This window comes from Atractosteus spatula, chromosome 1 (assembly GCF_055471065.1).
Source record: "Atractosteus spatula isolate fAtrSpa1 chromosome 1, fAtrSpa1.hap1, whole genome shotgun sequence".
Classification (NCBI taxonomy): domain Eukaryota; kingdom Metazoa; phylum Chordata; class Actinopteri; order Semionotiformes; family Lepisosteidae; genus Atractosteus; species Atractosteus spatula.
Genome location: NC_142706.1, coordinates 10817055 through 10837018, shown reverse-complemented (window position 1 = coordinate 10837018; position 19964 = coordinate 10817055). Strand labels below are relative to the sequence as shown.

Here is a 19964-nt window from a genome sequence, read left to right as displayed (position 1 = left end):
GTGCTGCCATCAACTGCTCATGACTGGTGACGGCAGAGCTCCTGGAGAAATGGGAAGATTTAGCGTTAACTGAGTTGTGTTACATGTTATGGTTTTCAAGTTACATGATACACCGAACTATTACTTGTAGTAATTAGATTTGCAGTTATTACGAGGTTTGCTTAAAAACTGCACGTAAATTTAATATTGACACTTTATCATTCTCACTGCTTTAACCTCTCGGAGACTTTACAATCTGCAAGTGATGTCTGGGAATAGAAGCGCCCTGACCTTATGACGTAGCACGCTACGAGGGTACAACTGCGTGATGACGTCCTTCCTTCTTCCTTTCCTCTACCAGCATCAAGGTAAGGAGAGTGAGAATGGATTTCAGTTGCATTGAAATCTTTTTTAATCTAAGCGCAGTGGGCAATATACAAATTTACGAGAGCCCGTAAAGCGTTACAGAACTCTCCTTCGATGTATTATGATGTGTATTAGGGCGATTAAGCACAGATGAAACGGACGAAAGTGATGTTTAAAGTGCCGGTCGGGCTTCTTTCTATGGATGATAAGTAACAGTAGGGCCTTTCCCTCCTACCCGGGAATATTCTGACCTATTGACGTTTTAGTCGCGGGATTGCACTCGCCTTCTCACGAAGCATGGTTTATATTTTTCCTCAAAGTGTGTTTGCCCTAACGGACAAGATTTGTCGGGATCGCTAGACACATTAGACATTAAGAATTAAGTTTTAACTCCTGATCGTCGCTTCCCTGACTCTTTGAACTGTTTTAGAGTCGCATTAGGTACACAAGTATAAAACTGGCAAATGTTGCTCTAATGCCTTCTTGATCCCTTAATTTTTGCATTTTAAGATATGCTTAGACAGAGGGGAGCACACTCGCCCTACTGTTGCTTAAAATGTCATTCTAACTGAAGAAACGTGTTCTTGTTTTATTGGACGCGTATGAAGTGGTTTTTTTTTTTTAAGCGAGTGGGAGTCGTTGGTGTTCAAGTTTGTATTTGCTGTACATCGTAATTATTTTGCTTGCGTTGTTGTGAGAGTGAGGATTGTCCAGGCCAGGTCCTGGAGCGGCTCCCTGGGCTGTAACTCCAGTGGGTCTGTTTTCTGAAGGCACCTGTTCAGCTGTTGCACCTCTGAGCCGTGTCCCCTCAACTTGTTGAGAAAACCCCGAGCTGGGCTGTACTGTACCCTTGCAAAGAGCTTTGAAGATGCTGATGGAAATTGTATCCGGAAACGCTCCCATCCAAAATGTCAGTTCTGGAGTCGGCTGCTCCAGAAAGGAAACCCATAATGATGAGTTGGACTAAAACTCGGGTCTTGACACAGAACCAATTTGAATGTCTAACCTACTCTTGTGACTTTCCTTTTCCAAAGGAATTTGGTTAGAAATCTAAAATCCGGTTCTAGAGAGCAGCTGGTTTGTAGTAGTAGCAGCTTAGTGTTTTAGTTTCCAGGTGGACTAAAATCCAGGTGAAAGCATCTTGTAGCTGTGTGGGCTGTGAAGCCTTGTTGTAAAAGTTTAGAAGTTCAGCCACAGAGTGACCTTTAAGTGGCGAATAACAAACAGGACTACGACACCTCCTGCACTGTGGCTCTTGAGCTGGGGTGTGTGTGTTTCTGCACAGCGTACAAGCTAGGAGTTTTATTCCTTGAGGAGCAGAAGGCGCTACAGTAGTTTTGCAGTTCATGCAGACGTATAGTGAAATGTTCATATTGTCGTTTCCTCTCAGAATGAAGACCATCCTCAGCAACCAGACCGTCGACATTCCCGACAACGGTAAGCAGTGGTAAACCTTTGTCTATGGTGGAAAAGGGAAAGTGTGTGGAAAGATAGGAACTGCAGAGGCTCCAGGGAGTACAGCCTTTGTATGTGAAGTGTGGTGCAGGTAATGTCATGGTTGACCTCCTGTGAAACTGGCTCACTTGTATTTATTAGTTGTTTAACTCATGATGGTAGTGGCAGAGTGAATTCTGAAGTTTTCTGAAGGCTCCTTTTCCGAAGGGGAAAAAAGGTGAGCCATCTTAGACTGATTAGACTCTCCATTCCGGAATCCAGATGAGCATGCCGATGGGGGGGGAAAGTCAATTCGGGAACATGCCAGGAAAAGCAAGATCTCAGTTTGGCTTGGCAGGACACCTCAAACGATTACTCGGAGGGTGTTTGGTGTGCCCAGTGAGCCGCAGACTAACCCGGCCTCTCCGGTTGTGTCCGCAGTCGACGTGACGTTGAAGGGAAGGACCGTGATCGTGAAGGGACCCCGCGGGACTCTGCGGCGGGAGTTCAACCACATCAACCTGGAGCTGAGCCTGCTGGGCAAGAAGCACAAGAAGGTGAGGGGCTGGGCTGGGGGAGCGGAGCAGAGCGGATGGCGTGTTTGCCGGTACCTTGTTAACTCCTAGGATGTCTTCCAGCTGTTTTGAACTTCTTCGGGATGAACTGCAGAACAAGATGCCAAGGACACAAGTGAAAACTAGCATAGAAGTGCATTCACAGCTGAGAATGGGAGGCATTTACGCAAAGAGTTGCAGGAGTGTGGAACATGTTAACCAGGCGTGTTTAAGATGATACCCAGGCTTTTGTCAAATAACAGCTGGATGAAATTCCTGGATCAGTGACCTACTGTGTAACAGACTGCATGGGCCAAATGGCTTCCCCTTGATTATGAACTGTTCTTGTTTCCTGAAAAATCTCATGGGATCTGTTTCAGTAACTTGGCTGGGTGACTTGTTCCAGTTAACTCCACCTTGTTGAGTTAAAGGGGTGTTCTGGAGAGCTGGTGTGTCAGCAGACTTTCTGTGTCTTTTTAAACTACCTGTAGCTGAAAAGCTAGGAGAAATTAAACAGTTCTATTATTGTTTAAAAGGACCAAACTTGATGCATCAAGGGCTGTGTTAGAATGAGAACTTGCAGAGACACCAGATCTTCAGTTCCAGGATTGGCCATCACTTCTTTTGCGGACTTAATAAGGGAGCACCTGCAAGAGATGCAGGAAAATAATGTGCTCTCCAGAGCTTGCATGAGTATTTCTTTAGCATTGTATTCTATTGACACACTGCTTCTGCCTACATTTATTGTGCTAAGCAACATGTAACACACAGGCGCCTTTTAAAATTGCTGTGTGTTGGGAAGCGTAAAGTACAACAAAGTTTTTTTTGTTTGCATTGTTAATCATTTACTTAAAATTCTCTCTAATCTTCCAGCTATAAATGTACTAAGCTATTTATCTCTTCAAGGCTGTAGTACTTCTCAATAGACTTTCGGGTGTTAAGCAGAGTTTCAGGAATGCCGGTTGCAGGGTTCTGCAAGATTGTACACTGTCAGCGTTAATGCTCTTAACCTTGAACAGTTCTCCTAGTTTTCTGGAGGTTGTCATATTGTTAATTTGAAGTCACCCTGGCTTTGTCTTGTGTTGTGCTTTTGTTGATACTAACAAAGTGGAATGGTTGGTGGTTAAGGAACAAATCTAGTTGTTTTAAATCTCTGAAAGAATTGAATGTATTGAAGTCCATTGATGTGTTCAACAAACAGTTAAATTTAACAAGTGACATCTGGGTGCTAGTACATGTTTCATAATTGTCAGATTTGGACTGAAACCACAGTGCACTTAACAGTCACGTGACTATTTAACATTTTAATTAATCAGTTACTGTTGAACAAGTGCGATGGGATAAGGCTCTGTCCAAGATTGTGTGTGGTTTTGACATTCTGTTTAATGTCGGGGAGGCACCTGATATTTCGCACTATGGGTTGACTTACCGTGGACTTGCAACTAAATGACTGCTCCTCTCTTCTCCAGCTTCGAGTCGACAAATGGTGGGGCAACAGAAAAGAGCTGGCTACAGTCCGAACCATCTGCAGCCACGTGCAGAACATGATCAAGGGTGTGACGCTGGTGAGTTATCAGCTGACAGTGGTGGACTGGGGGAAATGTATTCGAGTTGTTTGTCTGACAGTCAGTCAAAAATAGGTCAGCGGTGTTCTCTTAGGAACAAGCTTTCCTGTGACCTGAAGAAATAGTTTGGAAAGTTGTGCGTCTGTAAATGCTTTTGCTTGCAGTAGGACATATGAGCAGGCCACAGAGCTAGCTACTGGATGTATCTGGCAGCACAGTTAGAGTCTGAATTCTGAATCTGGTCAGAAGACCTGTCCTTCACCAGTGGACCTGCTGGTATCTTTAACTTGGGGACTCATCTGTCCCAGCCAACAACAACACCCCACACACTGGGTGCGCTAAGCTAAATGTTGATAAGATGGAGGTTGAGCGTCTTGTTCCTTGCGCAGGGTTTCCGGTACAAGATGAGGTCTGTGTACGCTCACTTCCCCATCAACGTGGTGATGCAGGAGAGTGGAAGCCTGGTGGAGATCAGAAACTTCCTGGGCGAGAAGTACATCCGCCGAGTGCGCATGAGGCAAGGTGGGTGCTTTGTATTGAGCTGCGGGATTTTTTTTATTTCATAAAGAATTGCCCCATAGTATTTGATTTTGGAAAGGATAGCTGGACTTGAATGACCCTTTTGATATTTGAGGTGCATCTGTAATTTATTGTGAAGTGGAGTTTAACTTAGAGCAAGTGAATCCTACTGTCTGCCTTTCACTGTCTGAGTGCAGCTCTTGAGTGTAAAGAACTGCATCTGGATCTTCCCGATTATCAGCTACTTAAGTAAATATAGCTGCTACTTCGTTGTTTCTAAAGAAGTTCTTAACCGTAGAAATTTCTTCTTAAAATCCTTGGAAGAAATAAGAGATCTTAATGCATGTCAATTCACATTGATGTTTTGTGGAAACTTGCTGTGAGGTTTGTCTTTTCTCTGTGGTACAATTTTCCAGAGTATTTACACTGCCCTATAGTTTTGATGTGTACTTGTTTTATTAAAATGAGCTGCTGCCACCTCTGAAGAGGCATACAGGTGACACATCCTAAACTCTTTCTTGTTGCTCAGGTGTGTCATGCACAGTCTCCCAGGCACAGAAAGATGAGCTGGTCCTGGAGGGAAATGACATCGAGCTCGTGTCCAACTCAGGTCAGTGCTCTGTCTGGGGGTCTCTGGTCATTTGGGGTTTTAGACTTGATCATTTTGTTTGACTCTTTTGCAGCCCTGCAACAGCTCAGTGCCAAAGTGTTTTTGTTTGCAGTGACAGTGGAGGATTTGTTGGATGAATTAACAATAGTGTTGGCTGAAGGTTCCCATTTCCAAGTGCAGCAATAAGTGTGATCTGCTGTCCTCATGAGTGGATTATATTTTGGTGTTGCTAACCTTTTTTAAGCATACTCCTCTTGCTGTAAACCTGGATATTACCGTGTGGAGTATGCCTCTGGATAGAACCAGACCAGTGTTAAACCAATGTATTAATGCTGGGCTTAGTTTTGGTGAAAAACCCTCGGACAGCATGCTTCTCCAGGGTATTCTGCCATATCTGTGGAAGGGAAATTCCACGTTCCTCCTTGGATCAACTGGACTTAAATTGCAAACATTCATCTGCATACGAAGTATAAATGGTTATTTGCTATTTAGTATCTTCCTTATAAATGGCAGAACATCAATGTGCAGAGTGCAAATTGGAGAATTGTACTGTACATCCATCATTATTCTTACACTTTGATGTTTCAGAATTTGAACCGGTTATGGTGTTTTAGGCAGGTTTCTGAAAGTTTTTACTTTAAGCCATGATCTTCAGGTTAAAAAAAAAAGATTTCAGTGTTGAGTATACCAACATTTTCTTAACATTTGGACATTTTTTCTCATCAAGGTCTGATGCTAGTATTAGAAGGCTTCAGACTTAAGTGTTTCTATCCGTATCGTGTCAACTGACATGGCTTCAGTTTTATGATGCAGCAGTTATCCAGTCGCATGTATATTTTTTGTTGATGTCGTAACAAATAATGCAGCAGCAGTATTGGTCATGTTTAAAGAAGTACTTTATGCATTGAAGATGTTAATAAGCTGTGTTTTCATTATTGTAGTGGGTAAATTAAATGGTATGTGATGTCTGAATACATTTTTTTAGAATTTAGGAAATTTGGCTTCAGCTGTTTGTTGATAAACTGAAATTCTTAGGGGTAAATTTATATGACTTTCATGACCAGTCTTAAGTTTTCTGAAAGTTGATATACCGTAAAAAGATTAACTTTATGGAAGGCACTGTTCATCAGGCCTATATCACATACTTCATATACAGCGTTAGGCTACTTCTGTGATGTGGCAACAATTTGTTGCTTGGGAGACATTTTTCATGAACACACGTTTTTGCACCTTATGATTTTTGAAGAAAACGACTTATTACGTTTTCACCAGCTTCCTTCAGAAGGATAATTTTTTTGTCACAGTTGAAACGCAGTGCACAAAATAAATGGCCACTGGGAGCAGCAATGGCTGACCAGAGGCTGCAGTGCAAAACATGCCTGGCTCTTAAAAACCAGGTGCCTTCTGGGTAGATCTGAGGAGAGCAGATTGCTTCTCAAACTCTTAAGTCAGTTTTCCTGTGAATGCACCATGGCACATAAGTTGCCTTTCTTTGCCATTTCTTTGCTGGTTTGAGACGAAACGGGGTATGTATTGTACTTATTGTACTGTATTTCAGAATCCTCAGTCTCTCATTTGTCTTATGATTCCATGGCTGCATGTTCTGTTTGACTGACCTGAATATTGTATTTTCCAGCGGCTTTGATCCAGCAGGCAACCACAGTCAAAAACAAGGATATCAGGAAATTCCTGGATGGCATTTATGTCTCGGAGAAGGGAACAGTTGTGGAACCAGAGCAATAAACCTCTAAGGTTAGAATGTGCCTTATTGCCAAAGCTTTTTTTTTTACCTTGCCCTTTTGAGCAATTAAGTGCCAAGTGTGTCTTTGGTAATTTGTGCCACATTATGTGATATGCACCACTCCAGGTGTATATTCAAAATATTAAGCTTATCTAGGAAAACAGGTCCAGTAAGTGCAGAAAACTAGAATAAATGCAAGATTTCGCAGAAAATTAATGAGAAATATAAGCACCAGAGTATTTGTTAGTTGTTCCTGGATAACTGTGTCGAGTGTAAAGTGTTTGCAATTGGAAAGCTTGAATTTTTTCCTGGCTTCAAGATGAATTTTTGATTGGTACCTCAGAATTTCAGGTCTTAAATGCTTTTTGCCGGTTCTAGTCCTGGAGAGCCGAAGCTGAGCTTAATTAACTGAGGTTGACACCTTGCTCACTGTTCTTTTCAGGCTCCTTGTAAAACCTGAGGAAGATTCCATGGCTAAAACTTGTGCTTTTTATTTTTCAGTGTGGTATTAACATTTGTGTTTCTAAAACCCACGGGAAGATATTTCTCACACCTGGGTTTAACACTTCTTGGTTTAGACAGCATAAACTTTAGGGTTAAAAGTTAATAAATTGCCAGACTTTCAGAATTGTGGTGTAAAACTGAGTTAGATTGCTGCTGAGGTTTCTGTGTTGGTAATCTGTGCTTCTCCTGTACAGCTGCCCTGATCCCAACAAGCTACAACAGTGAAGAAGAAAGATATCCGAAAATTCCTGGATGGCATTTATGTGAGCGAGAAGACAACTGTTATTGATTTGCACAGCGAGTAAAATCTGTCCTCTTTGAGACAATAAAACCATCTTTTTTGCCACCAGATGATGCAGAGAGTTTGTTTTCTAAGGAATACACCTTCTTGTCGAGTGCAGTGTAGGAGTGCTCAGGCAGACCTTTCTGAACTGTTTATCGAGGATGCTCATATATGAGCTTACAGATTACATTTTGACCCATCTTGAGAACATCCGATGTTGGTTCGCTCAATATGCAAGTGGTATGAAGAACAAACGACATTGACAAAGTCAACCCAGTAGATGTCATCTGAACCAGAACCAGAGCAGACAAGTGAAAATTATTTAGGCGCATTTAAATGAGAACTGATACCGTTTCCTTTATGAACTGATACAAAGTATTGTAGGAATACAGACCAAATTACCCATCCACGTTGTTGAAGCCAGCATGCTGTGGCTGTCCTTCTGTACTTGCCATACTAGAAAATCTAAGTAGATTCCAGCTTCAAATTGTTTTGAGCCCAGCTGCACAACTCCAGTCCTGGAGGGTTCTGGGGGCTACTTTGTACCTGGGTTTTCAAATACCCAATTGATCTAATCGCTATAAATTGCCCTGTCGTAATGCCTTTCCCCAATACTTCAAGTGCTGGAGATATAAATAGAGCTATAAGAACTGAAACAAAACCGGAATCATGCACATTCCATATGTCTGGGTGTCCTCTGAAACAGGGGAGTAAGTAAAGGACATTCTTGAGCAATTTACTCCCATGGGACTATTGGGACAATTTATTTTTGAACATGGAACCTAAGGGTCCCATCTCGTTTATTCATTTGGTAGTAAATTACTTGTACCTGTGTGGCTGGATATTTTGTTCAAGTGGTCTTGGGGAATGCATTTTCTGGTACAATTTATTTATATTGGTTCCAAATGTACAGTAGTCCTTGAATTCTTCCAGACATTTCATCTGGTCTGGCATGAAGATAATGATGTGAAATGAAATTAAACATTTTTCTTCCTTTAACACATGGAGAACTGCACTTAGTTATTACACGTCTTGGGAATAATATGCGGTTAAAATAATCATCCAGAGTTCTCTGTTGTATAGTAGTGTTCGCAACATATCTTTATTAATATTTATTCTCGCAGCAGAACATTTCTGGATGTGATCATTTCCCTGCATCTTGAGCACCTACAATGCTGTCTGCTGAAGATATCGCAGATAAAAAATGTCTCCTTTTAGTGTCTCTAAAATTAAATAAGTCACCATGAGAAGAAACTACACAAGTTTGTACAGAAGTGTAGTTCAGAGTTAGGACTCGAGTTGAAATACTTCAGTTTACTCGCATTCAGCTCAATACAAATGTTTCCTTGGGTCTGAAAAATGTTGCTTTCAAATTTGAATAAAAGGTTTTGTCAAGTGCTCAAGTTGACCCCTTGTAATTAATTTCTAAAACCATTAGATTGAAAACAAAAATGTAAAACTGGATTTTTTTTGGTTCATAGTAATTTCATCACCTCAGGTAATGCCCAAAAGTAACTTTAAACTTGGCCTTTTAAGATGTCGACAGGTTCAGAGATGTGTTTCTACAGCAGCGGAATTGATCCCCCAGAAACATTTAGAAATAAGTTGATATCTTGGTAAAAACAATGTCTGAATAATTAGTCCAGTCTTTCCACTTTAAGTACAAAGTGATAAACATTAGGCATATTAACCAGAGCTGAATAAGTTCTGAAGGTCTTTCCTTAATGCGTACAGTACCTACCGAATAAATATACATGTTAGGTACCCACCGTCTTGGATAACGCGTCCCTAAAACAGGATTAAAACGCCCGTCAGTTCATCACAGTTTAGTTCTTCCTGAAGCACCTCTGCTTCACGGTGCTCCCGAGCTGGAGCAGGGTCGCTCTCTCCCACCTGGAACTGGCCCGGGATCTGCGTTTTGGCTTCCTTCTCCTCCTGGCGACGGCGAGCACCGTGATGAGCAGACTCAGAGTGACGAAGAGGCAGGTCCCGAAGAAGAAGAAGGGCTTCCTCTCCAGGACGAAGGCACAGACTGAACAGCTACCCCCTTCCTCTTCCTCACAAGATACTCCCAGCTGCCCCGAGGCGGGGAAGCCCCTGTTGGCGATCAGCTCTCTGTACGTATTGACGGAGGACCGGGCAGTTGATTGGAAGAGCTGGGAGTTGAAGAGCCCAAACTGAGGGATATGTTTGTCCTGGAGCTTCCACACGTAGTACCCTTTCACATTCACGTGATCAAGCTGATGGGCTGAAAGGCACAAGAGGAATGAGTTTCATTTAGTTCACTGAATGAGCTGAACATGTAGAGACTAGAGACGTGTAGATCACAGTATGGATTTGGCATGGATCCTTCTACACCTTTTTAAATACGGGGGCGTTTATACGATGTCCCAGCGATGAAAAACGTAACGTGTCAGTAATGATCGTTCTAGGTTTCCCAAAAAAAAATGCACCTGTAAAAACCTTTTAACATCGGGGTTGAGCTTTTGGCTGCTCCAATGTAAAGTGTTCCAGGTCAGATGATTCTCGGCGCCCCAAGTGAAACTTGCAGGCTGATTCATTCTGAACATGAGACTGACACTGACCTTCCAGATGATCACACCCAGTCACTAGCTGGACACATTTTACTGGGGGTTCACTGTTCTGCGTGATTTTAAAGGAGATAATTTTAAAGGAGATAATTATTGTGTTTAACTGCAATATGTTTTTCTCCATGGCATTATAAGGCTTCCAATAAGAGGTTTCAGTACCCAAAATCAATTAAATGCAAGTTAAATGTTAAGAACTAAAAAGAGTGTATGTGGGACTATGTACACATCCTTGCATGAGAATGCTCCTTATAGACCTGGCAAAGCTAGCTAAAAAGTTAATGGATAGGTTGTATAAGATTCCAACTTGAGTCTTCAAGAATATCTTTCTACAGTGATTAACTGTGAGTGGTAGAATACCTCAGTTTGGAGCACACATTCACAGAAGTCTTGTGATTGACAGAAAATTAAGACCGACTAGCAGAGAAAATACTGTTGTTTCAGTATTGATGCTCTCACTCTGTGAAATGGTATCTCATAAATCTGCTTCGGGTTCTAACTATGAATAGTACAGTCGGCTGTAACAGTAGAGTGTTTGTCCAGACAGCAGTCTTCCCTCTGCAAGAAACTGATTGACAAGGCTCTGCACGCTGTCGGTTGCTGCCAACTATAGCCACAGGGCTACACCCAGGGTCTCACCTTTCAGCACTTCCTGCAGGTAGCTCCTCATGTAGTACTGTCTCACCACGTCGTTGTCCCGGGACCGCTCGTCCACGCCGTTGGCCGTGATGTAAATCTCCACCTCTTCCCCGTACCGTTCCCTGACCCAGGTCAGGACTCTGCGGACCCCCCAGGGCACAACAGAGAGGCCCAGCTGGGAGGCAGGAAAGGTGATATCGGACATCAGCTCGCAGTCCCGGTCATCCAAGTTCCGGCTGCTGTTGGCGCTCCGGTGGGTCACCAGGCGCGTGGTGAAGTGGTTGAGGGCCACAAAGTCCAGGGCGCCCCGGAGGGCCTCCCTCTCCTCCGGGGTGACGTCCGGGAGGGCAGAACGGGAGAGGCCGGCCCCGGTCTTCTCTCGCAGGTAGCGGCGCAGGGGTGCCGGGTAGTCGCCAGGGCCGAGGAGCGGATCGAGGAAATAGGCCAGCTCGAAGAGCAGGAAGCGGCGGGCGGCGGCCGCGTGGGAGTCCAGGTAGGGGTTGGCGGGCTCTGCCCAGTCGGCGTGCAAAGAGAGGGACACCCGGCCCCCCTGCCGGGCCCGGTACTCCCGGTCGTAGAGGCGCCAGGCCGCCGCATGCGCCAGGAGCAGGTGGTGCGCGGCGGTGTAGGCGTCGCTGCCGCTGGCATTGTATGCATGGCTCAGGCGGTTGGGCTCGTTGATGGTAATCCAGTGCTTCACCCACGGGCCCAGTTCTCGGAAGCAGAGGGCGGCGTAGTCTCGGAACGCCTCAATGGTGGTCCGGTTGAGCCAGCCTCCAGCTTTGTGTAGGGGGGCGGGGAGGCCAAGCTGGTGATGGAACGTAGGGGAGTACAAGGTCAACATCGCCTGGACCCCGCGCTTCCGCAGCTCGGTCACCACGCACCTGTAGTATCGCACAGCTTCTCGGTTGACGGCGGACAGGTCGCCGCTGGGCAGAAGAAGGGACCAGTTCAGCGCGAACCTGTAGTGGTCGGCCCCAGACATCTGGACCAGCTGGAGATGCTTCGGGATGGCCAGGAAGTCTGTGCACTGGGGGCCGCGAGTCTCCATCCGGATCCCGGAGATCGGATGGAGGGCGCCATCTCCCGTGACATTCCACAGGTACAGGTTCGGATCCAGGAACTGTGGGGACGAGGGGCTGAACCGCACCTGCAGGGAAATGGGACCCAGGGACTCCAATGAGTAAGTGAGGTTCCTGTATTCACATTTTGATTTAGTCTGCACTTTTCATGTGTAGAAGGGGTTTTTCTGTCTTTGGCGCAGCGGTATACATGGATAACTGCAATTTACAGAATTCTAAACAGCCATTAGATCGCCTTTTCTGATTACTGTTTCTTTTGCTGATCTCTGCCTTGTTGTTCATTGTACTATGGGTCAGCTAAGCTATGATCAGCATGGCAGAGAAGATCAAAGAATCAAAAACGAAGGAAAAGGTCAGAACTTAATATTGTGATATTGACAGGTTTTGTAACAGGCCTATTTCTATTTGGAATAGAAATCTGTTGAAAAAATGAGAAGACTTGAATATCAGAACACCCTTAAATTTCCCCTTGAGCACAACTGTTTGAATTGTTTCTCACGTCTACTTTCTCACCCTTAAATGTCTGATTCTGCTATTTCGATTAAATTCAGAAGAAATTGGGAGAAATGTCTCAATCTGTAAGATCACAAAAAGGCTACAAATGAAGAGGAGGTAAAAAAAAACAACATTTAGCTCATTTGATTGCTAACACGGTTTGATCCCAGGATCTCCTCTGTCTGTTTTACAGACTCAAACAACCTTTTGTCTGCAAGTGTCACCTATTCTCTTGTTAGTGTTAAATCCACTTCCCCCTAGTTTTCACTATTATCATTAGGTTCGTTTCTCTGTTGTAGTCATTGAGAAATAAAAGAAACGTATTTTTAATGGTGAATAACCTGCTCTTCATCACAAGGGTTCACTGGAATCTTTTTTTACATCAATACATAAGTAATTCTCTCAATTACTTATTTTTATTTCCATGTGCGTGAGATCAGTATCTCCTGGAAGGACATCTTTTTTTGCATGAAACCGTGTCCCTAGCACGTCATTTGTTGATTGAGAATAAAGTGGCAGGAGCTCTTTGTCAAGAATAATCGCACTGGCTTTGCTCTTTACAGTTACAGCTGCTGCTGGAAGTTGGCTTCCTGTATCTGACGTGAATCCACTGCATTATGAAATTAACAGAGCGCTGATTTCATCCAAGCCAGAAATTTAAGGGTTCTGGTATACACAGTAGAGGGCTGGTGTATCAGAGCCGCAATTCAAAAGTACTACCTAGAGATTATTTTAAGCCATTAAAGGAAGGAGGACCAGGAGGACTCATGGGAGCAAGCTGAAAATTAGCAGCCTTGTTTATGTTGTTTTTGTGAAGGTTGAACTGTCTTGAGAAAAACCTGAAGCTGAAGACATGCTAGCTTAGAACTCCAGTAAAATGACTTTACCTACGCCCTGAAGATGTTAGTTTCTATCGTATGTAACAAGGCTCAGTGCACTGAAAGAGTCCCATGAAATCTAGACAGTGTAGAGTTCTCCAGCTGTAGAACTCTAGCATAGCTGGTCTAGGATAGAGGAGTTATAATGCTGATAACTGATTGTCCATTATATGTGACTCAAGCAGGCGAACGCGAATGGAGATCCGGTCATCACTCTTACACCACAGAAAAGCCTAACTGTCAACAGTTTAAAAATTGGGTTTAAACTTTCACGGTTAACCCTGAACCTAAAAATCAGTGTCCCCACCTTTTCAATATTTACAGAAGGTAATGCAGGCCAATAGAGCACAATATTTGTTAAATGCAATAACAAAAAAATGACACACACACACGTACATTGCTGAAAATTGTTAATATAATTGTTTCCAGGCAGTCTTACACTGTCCAAGTACAAGTACGTAGGACAAGTACTTGTTTTTGTGTGGGTGCTTGGCATAATCCAGTTGCAGTTCACCATTTTGGGGAGAACACTATACAGCACACAGAAATGCAAATGTCCAAAACACTTGATTTGCAGGCACTGTTACTTGGCAATGTGAAGATCATATATCAGAATTTGCTCTCCATGACACACTTATGGAAGTATCTGGTAGCATCAACGTCATGGTTTTCTTTTTGGTAAAGCGTGCTGCACTGTATCATGAGATCTATCTCGCCGCACAAGTGCATGAAGACGGCAATGATGCTGTTTCAGACCCAGTGCGTACTCGGTGCAAAGTGGATTGCAGGTATATCTTGCAATGCTTGAGCTGTAAGGCTTGAGAGCTAGGACCTTTGCTTTATTACAAGTTAACCCCTGATTATTCCCAGAGAAGTGCACATTGTCTCCTCCTGCCCTTTTCACTTGCCTGCAGTACGGAGTCGGAGACGCCCCAGTGAAAGTCGCAGGGGAACTGGCCCTGGACAGCCTCGTCCCCCTCCCTTCTAGGGAAGCCCCCGTCTTTGATGACCTGTTTGTAGAAAGCAGCTGATGTCTTGGGGATTCTTGCTTTGTCTTTGCTGTTGGGGTCCACGTAGAACAGCCCTCTCCTCATCGAATAGCCAAAATTCCACTCAAAGCCATCCACTAGAGACCACAAGGTATAACCCAGGACTTGCACACCATCATGTAGCATTGCTGAAAGATCAAGACAAAGCCGAAACATGAAGCTTGGCGTTCTTCTCTGTAAGGTTGTGAAAGGCTCACCTCTTTCCTGATAAAGTGAAGTGCACATCAAGTACCTGTACATTTGACAATAATGCATTTATAATAAGTCTAACTTTTATTAAATACCTGGGTTTTCCTAAAATACTCCATCAGTTTCTGGAAGAGTTTAAACAGCAACACAATCATTCACACAGATTCTGGTTCTGAAACTTACACAAAGGGCTGACTCCTTAAAAGTGAATTGTGGAAACAATATTACCGACCAACTCATGAACAGCAGCACCCAGCAACACCCTACACCTAATACTCACCCTGCAGAACTTGGTTTATGAACTTTTTCATCACGTAGATGGCCATAGTGTCTTCCGTAGTCACACTGGTGTCTGAGAACCAGCCATTCTCCAGAATGAGAATTCTGGGATTGTTGTATTGAAGTTTAATCCAGTTCAGCACCTGTCTCAGGCTCAGTGACACGTGTTGGCCAAACCTCACTGAGTTGTGTACTAGCCTTAGGCTGTTGGGCCCAAACGAAAAAGCGAAGAAGTCTGCAGTCCCCTTAATGTTGTCCTTCTCTTCTGCAGTGAAGGCAGGGAGGAAGCCATGAGTACTGTTTTTCAGGAGGGTTGGGTAGTCCCCTTGTCCGTATATGGGCTCTGCAAACCAGCCCAGAACAGCCTCCATAGACTCCTGGCATTTTTCCAAGTTGAATGGGCTGGCTTTCCCTCCCTCCGGCTCTATCCAGTGAGATCCCAGAGCTATGGACACCTGTCCCTGCTGAAGTTTTCGAAATCTCCTGTCGTACGTGTGCCACGCTTTTGCGTGGGCCTAAGACAAAACAGGCAATCAAAAGAGCAAGAACAAGCATCAGTGTTTCAGTCGTCAAGGATTGAGTTTTTTTTAAAATAGCCTTTTAAGGAAAAAGAACACATTTTTGTTCAATTTGAGGGTCATCACAAATAGAAATGATTTATTATTCAGAAGCATTAGTGATCCACTCAAGTGCAATTTCATTATACAACACAGGGTCACAGGTGAGATTCTTCAAACAGAAAATGTTCTATTAAAAGGCTACTAGAAAAACTCTTCAAGCCCTCTGCTGTACACCTGGCTTTTCCAGAAACTCGGGGCTCAGCAAGGGGTCCCCGTGCTGTCAATCATGACCTACCCTGTCATCGCAGTTTTCAAAACTAACACTAGATGGCAGCTTTTTATTTGCTAGAGGCTTCTTCCTGCGTAACGGAAACCTGTTGTCAGAGTCTGGGTTTGTAATCACGAGTCAACTCTTACAGAAATATAGTATCATATCGGCGCTTTTCATTTTACCCCATGTGAAATCAGAATTGTCATTCATTAGAATCTTTTCATCGTGCCCAAAACATATATATTTTTCTTACTCGAAATATATTATATATCTCAAGTAATGTAAGACTATCATAATTCCCTGACTTTAATTCCTGTTTTTAAATCTCATTTCTTCACTTACGTGACATTTAAGTGGTTTGCCTTTTCTGGTGTGGGCATAGTACAACATGAGAAAGCAGTAAAAGAGTCAATGCAAAATGGCAGTTTAAAGAATTGGAAGTAATTGTTGCTGGTTATGTATTAAGTTAAGATTTTTATAGGTACTCAAACTCTAAACAGGCTGCTTTGCAAAACCTGAACATTTTTTAATATAACCATGTTTTTGTGGCACATGACAACAGCGGGTTATTCCTTGCAGTTTATATTTATATATAAAATACAGGAAATGGGTTGTTAGGATTATTCTGGGACTCCTAATTCTGACTTTGTCAGGGTGAGAAAATGAAGCCAGCAGTGCGGGCTGGTGTTGTTTCATTCAGACACATGGCAAGTTTTAAATTAGTTTTGTTTTAGCATGAGCTTTAAAAACTACAGTGGTCTGTGTTTGTCAAGCTATCACTATTATTCAATATGAAGTTGGGCTGTTGCTGTTCCTTTTGCAAAATGCAGGAAACAGGGGAATTGAAGTTTACAGAACAATTCTAAAAAAAAAAGGAACAGAATTGAACTCTTCAGAATTCTCCCCTATGGATTTCATTACCTCTCGGTGTCTGAACCAAAAGACCAAAGTCCTGACTATCATGATAAATAAATCATAGGCACTGGAGAAGTGTATGCTATATTGCCCTTGCATTTCCTTCCCCATTCTCCACTGAGCCTTAAATAAATAATCATTATGACTGACCGTAGAGCAGACTATGCCATGCACATAACAAGAAGGCAACCGGAGCAGCTTCGCTTGAGAAACAAATGACAAAGTCAGGCTTTGTGTGAGAGCGACTGGGTCCTTGAACGAATGATGCCAGGCTGCAGATAGATCAGGCATGGAAAAAAAAAACCATTACGTCTTATCAGCCGCGCTACCTCACCTTGATTAGATTGTGAGCCACAGCAAAGACAGCTGTGAGGTTCCCTCTCTCTCCGGGGGCATGCACGCCTGTCCTATAGCCATGCCAGGCGACCGCGTAGGGGTTGTGCATTGTCACCCAGTACTTGACGCGGTCCCCGAAGCTCTGGAAGCAGAAGGCGGCGTAGCCCTCGAAGGCATCCACCAGGGCGTCGCTGTGCCACCCGCTGTGGCGCTGCTGGAGTGCCAGGGGCAGGTCCCAGTGGTAGAGGGTGACCACGGGCTCGATGCCCTCCTGCTTCAGCCGGTCAATCAGCTGATTGTAGTGCTCCACCCCCGGCAGGTTGGGGGCCCCGCCGGTCCCATTGGGGAACAGCCGGGGCCACGAAATGGAGAAACTGTAGGTCCGCACCCCTAGGTGCTTCAGCAGCTCCACGTCCTGCTCCCACAGCCTGTAGCTGTCGCTGGAGGTGCCAGACCTCAGGCTCTGCTGGGAGCGAGTGAAGTGATCCCAAATGGAGGGGCCCTTGCCGTCCTGGTCCCAGGCTCCCTCGCTCGGAAAAGCGGCGCTCCCGGCTCCCCAGAGGAAGTCCCGGGGGAACGTGCCGTGCAGGAACAGCTGGCTGGCGTCCACGGGGCTCGAGCTGGACTGCGCTCTCCACACGGCTCTTCCATCTCCTGGCAGGCAGACCACGGCCCCCCGGCTACACAGGAGCAGCACAAACAGGCTTTTTAAAGCAAGGGGACACATCCTGCGCTCCCCGGGGACTCAGATCCAGCCCAAACCGAGGGAGACGAGCATGACGGCTGGAGCAGAGGACAGGGAAAGCACACAAGAGCTCAGCCGAGCTGAGCTGCGTCCATCTGAAGACCTGAGCTGCTGGACTGCCTTATCGTGCCAGTGGTAAAAAAAACACAACAATCTTCTGTTGCAAGTTGGACCTCTGTCAATGATTAGCCTGAACTGTGATCCCAAGGATGAGTTAGGAGGGAGAAGTGTGCTCCGGGAAGGCAGCTCGGCAGCTCCTAGCACGCTCTGCCCTGGGAGACTGCTCAGACACACACACACTTGCAGCACAATGGAATAAAGACGCACAGGCTGAGCAGGCAGAGCACTGTACGTGCACACACGGTGCACACAGACTGCATGCCATCTGAGAGACCCCCTTCACTGCAGGTGTTGAGCAAATATCGGCGTTCATTAGAGACTGGCAAGAAGCAGCCAGCGAAAATGACAGGATTTAAAAAAACAATTTGTAGTGGAAGAGTAGCAAGCTTGGACCACCACTGGAAGGGTCTCATCTTCTTTTCTGTGCAAATACTTCTTGCACAGAGGATGTCATCTTATAGGTAATGTCAAATGAGTTGTTTAACATAAATGTTTAAACCACATGACAAGCCAATCATTTACCTCATCAGCTATGAATAGATATTACATTGTCCTACAAAAGCAATATTGTTTTGTTAAGATCACATTGCTTTATCCAATGTGGATGTGGATATAATAAAATATATTGGTAGGTGGTCATTTTACCATATATACATAATAAGTCAATTGTAAATATTTTGCCGCCTTCTCACATTCTACCAAAACATTCATAAGCGGAGTATTTGTCGTCAATTGTTTTTTTAACTCTTTACAGATTTTTCAGGGACACTGAATCAATATCTTGCTCAGATTAGAAACAGATACAATTTCTTTTCCGAATGATGAGCTACAAATACAGTATTTCTCCTGGGAATATATTTAAATGTTTATGTTTAAATGTTCTGTACTAATTTCATGGGCGATAATGTGTGAATTTAGACTTTGTCTAAGCCTTTGGGATATTTTATCATTTTTCTTTCATCGCCCTTTCAGGGCTATGTGAAAAGAATTAAAGGAATATTTAAAAAAAAATCTCGTCTTGCTCTTTCTTCTTCCAGAAGATAGATTAAATGTGACTTGCAGGAGAGGGCGTCGTAAAATTCAGATGAAACAGGACTCATTTAACCTCATTGACAGTGTCCAGACCCTCCTAATTAGAGCTTACATTTGATTTCAGTGTTTTGCCATCAGTTATTTTTTTAATTCAAGTTTCATTTGCTGTTTATGCTGACAAGAGCAGGTAATGAAATCTGACAATTTAAAAATTCAAATTAAAACTCTGGCTCTGTGCAAACAATTACAGAGTACAGACGATAAAACTACTATTTTATAATACTAAAATGTGTGATGTACAGTATATATGTAAAACTGTATAAAAATATGTCCAATGTGTACCCTTCTGAAAGTACTACTACTACCAATAATAATTCCTTACACTTATACGTACACTTTTCTAGAAACTCCGCTCAAAGCGTATTACAGGTAATGGGGACTCCCCTCCACTACCACCAATAAGGAGCCCCACCTGGATTACTGTATGTGACAGCAGCCAGAGTGCACCAGTAAGCTCCCCACACACCAGCTCTCAGTGGGGAGGAGAACAGAGCGATGAACACAGTTTATGAATAGGGATTTAGGATGGCCATGACTGGTAAAGGCCAGGGGGAAATTTGGCCAGGACTGGGAGAACACCATCATTTGGATAAAATGTCAAACTGAGGTCCTGGGATTATTAGAAATTTCTTGAAAAGACTGGGGGTGATACCCCTGGTGTCCTGGCCGAATTTCCCCCCTGGGCATTACTAATCACGGCCTTCCAATAATGTTGACCATATCCAGGATAATAACGGCAGACTTTATTGTACATGATGGCTCGGCATTGGCAGAAGTATGAAATGATTACTTTGCACAAGAGGTCAACAAGTAAGGAACTGACAACATCCCTGAGTCTGCAGATGGACAAAAGTCTGTTAAATAGTGTTTTATACTGGTGAGTCAGAAGTGTTATGGGTACTAGAACAACCTCAGAAAAATCTTCAGAGCCTGATGTGTTCCAGCCATTGTAGTTCTGAAACTAAGGGGGAAAAGCAACAAAGCTGAACCTAGTAATAACATATAAAAACAAATCAGTCTATAATAGGTCTTCTGTCATGGGCTTGGTTATATAATTAGAGACCTAAACAGGATATGATCAAAATAGATTCTAGCGGAAAGGTATGTCTTGTTGAAATAACTTGTTAGAGCTCTTTGAACAAGCAACAACACTAATGGATATGTCAAGCAC

General features: G+C 43.7%; 2 protein-coding genes across 2 annotated transcripts; one reads left to right on the top strand and one right to left on the bottom strand.

Moving 5' to 3' along the window:
• Positions 1-1676: 1676 nt before the first annotated feature.
• Positions 1677-7621, top strand: rpl9 (ribosomal protein L9). The gene is made up of 7 exons (XM_088908440.1): positions 1677-1782; positions 2221-2336; positions 3803-3898; positions 4288-4420; positions 4947-5027; positions 6664-6779; positions 7467-7621. Exons 1-6 carry the CDS (start codon positions 1692-1694, stop codon positions 6768-6770), a joined length of 624 nt encoding a protein of 207 aa, XP_088764566.1. The 5' UTR covers positions 1677-1691; the 3' UTR covers positions 6771-6779; positions 7467-7621.
• A 1685-nt stretch (positions 7622-9306) lies between these two features.
• klb (klotho beta) lies at positions 9307-17660 on the bottom strand. The gene is made up of 5 exons (XM_088939595.1): positions 16835-17660; positions 14756-15269; positions 14146-14414; positions 10783-11932; positions 9307-9803 (listed from the first exon to the last, which is right to left on the bottom strand). The coding sequence occupies exons 1-5, from the start codon at positions 17561-17563 to the stop codon at positions 9382-9384; spliced, it is 3084 nt and encodes a 1027-aa protein (XP_088795721.1). The 5' UTR covers positions 17564-17660; the 3' UTR covers positions 9307-9381.
• Positions 17661-19964: the final 2304 nt, after the last annotated feature.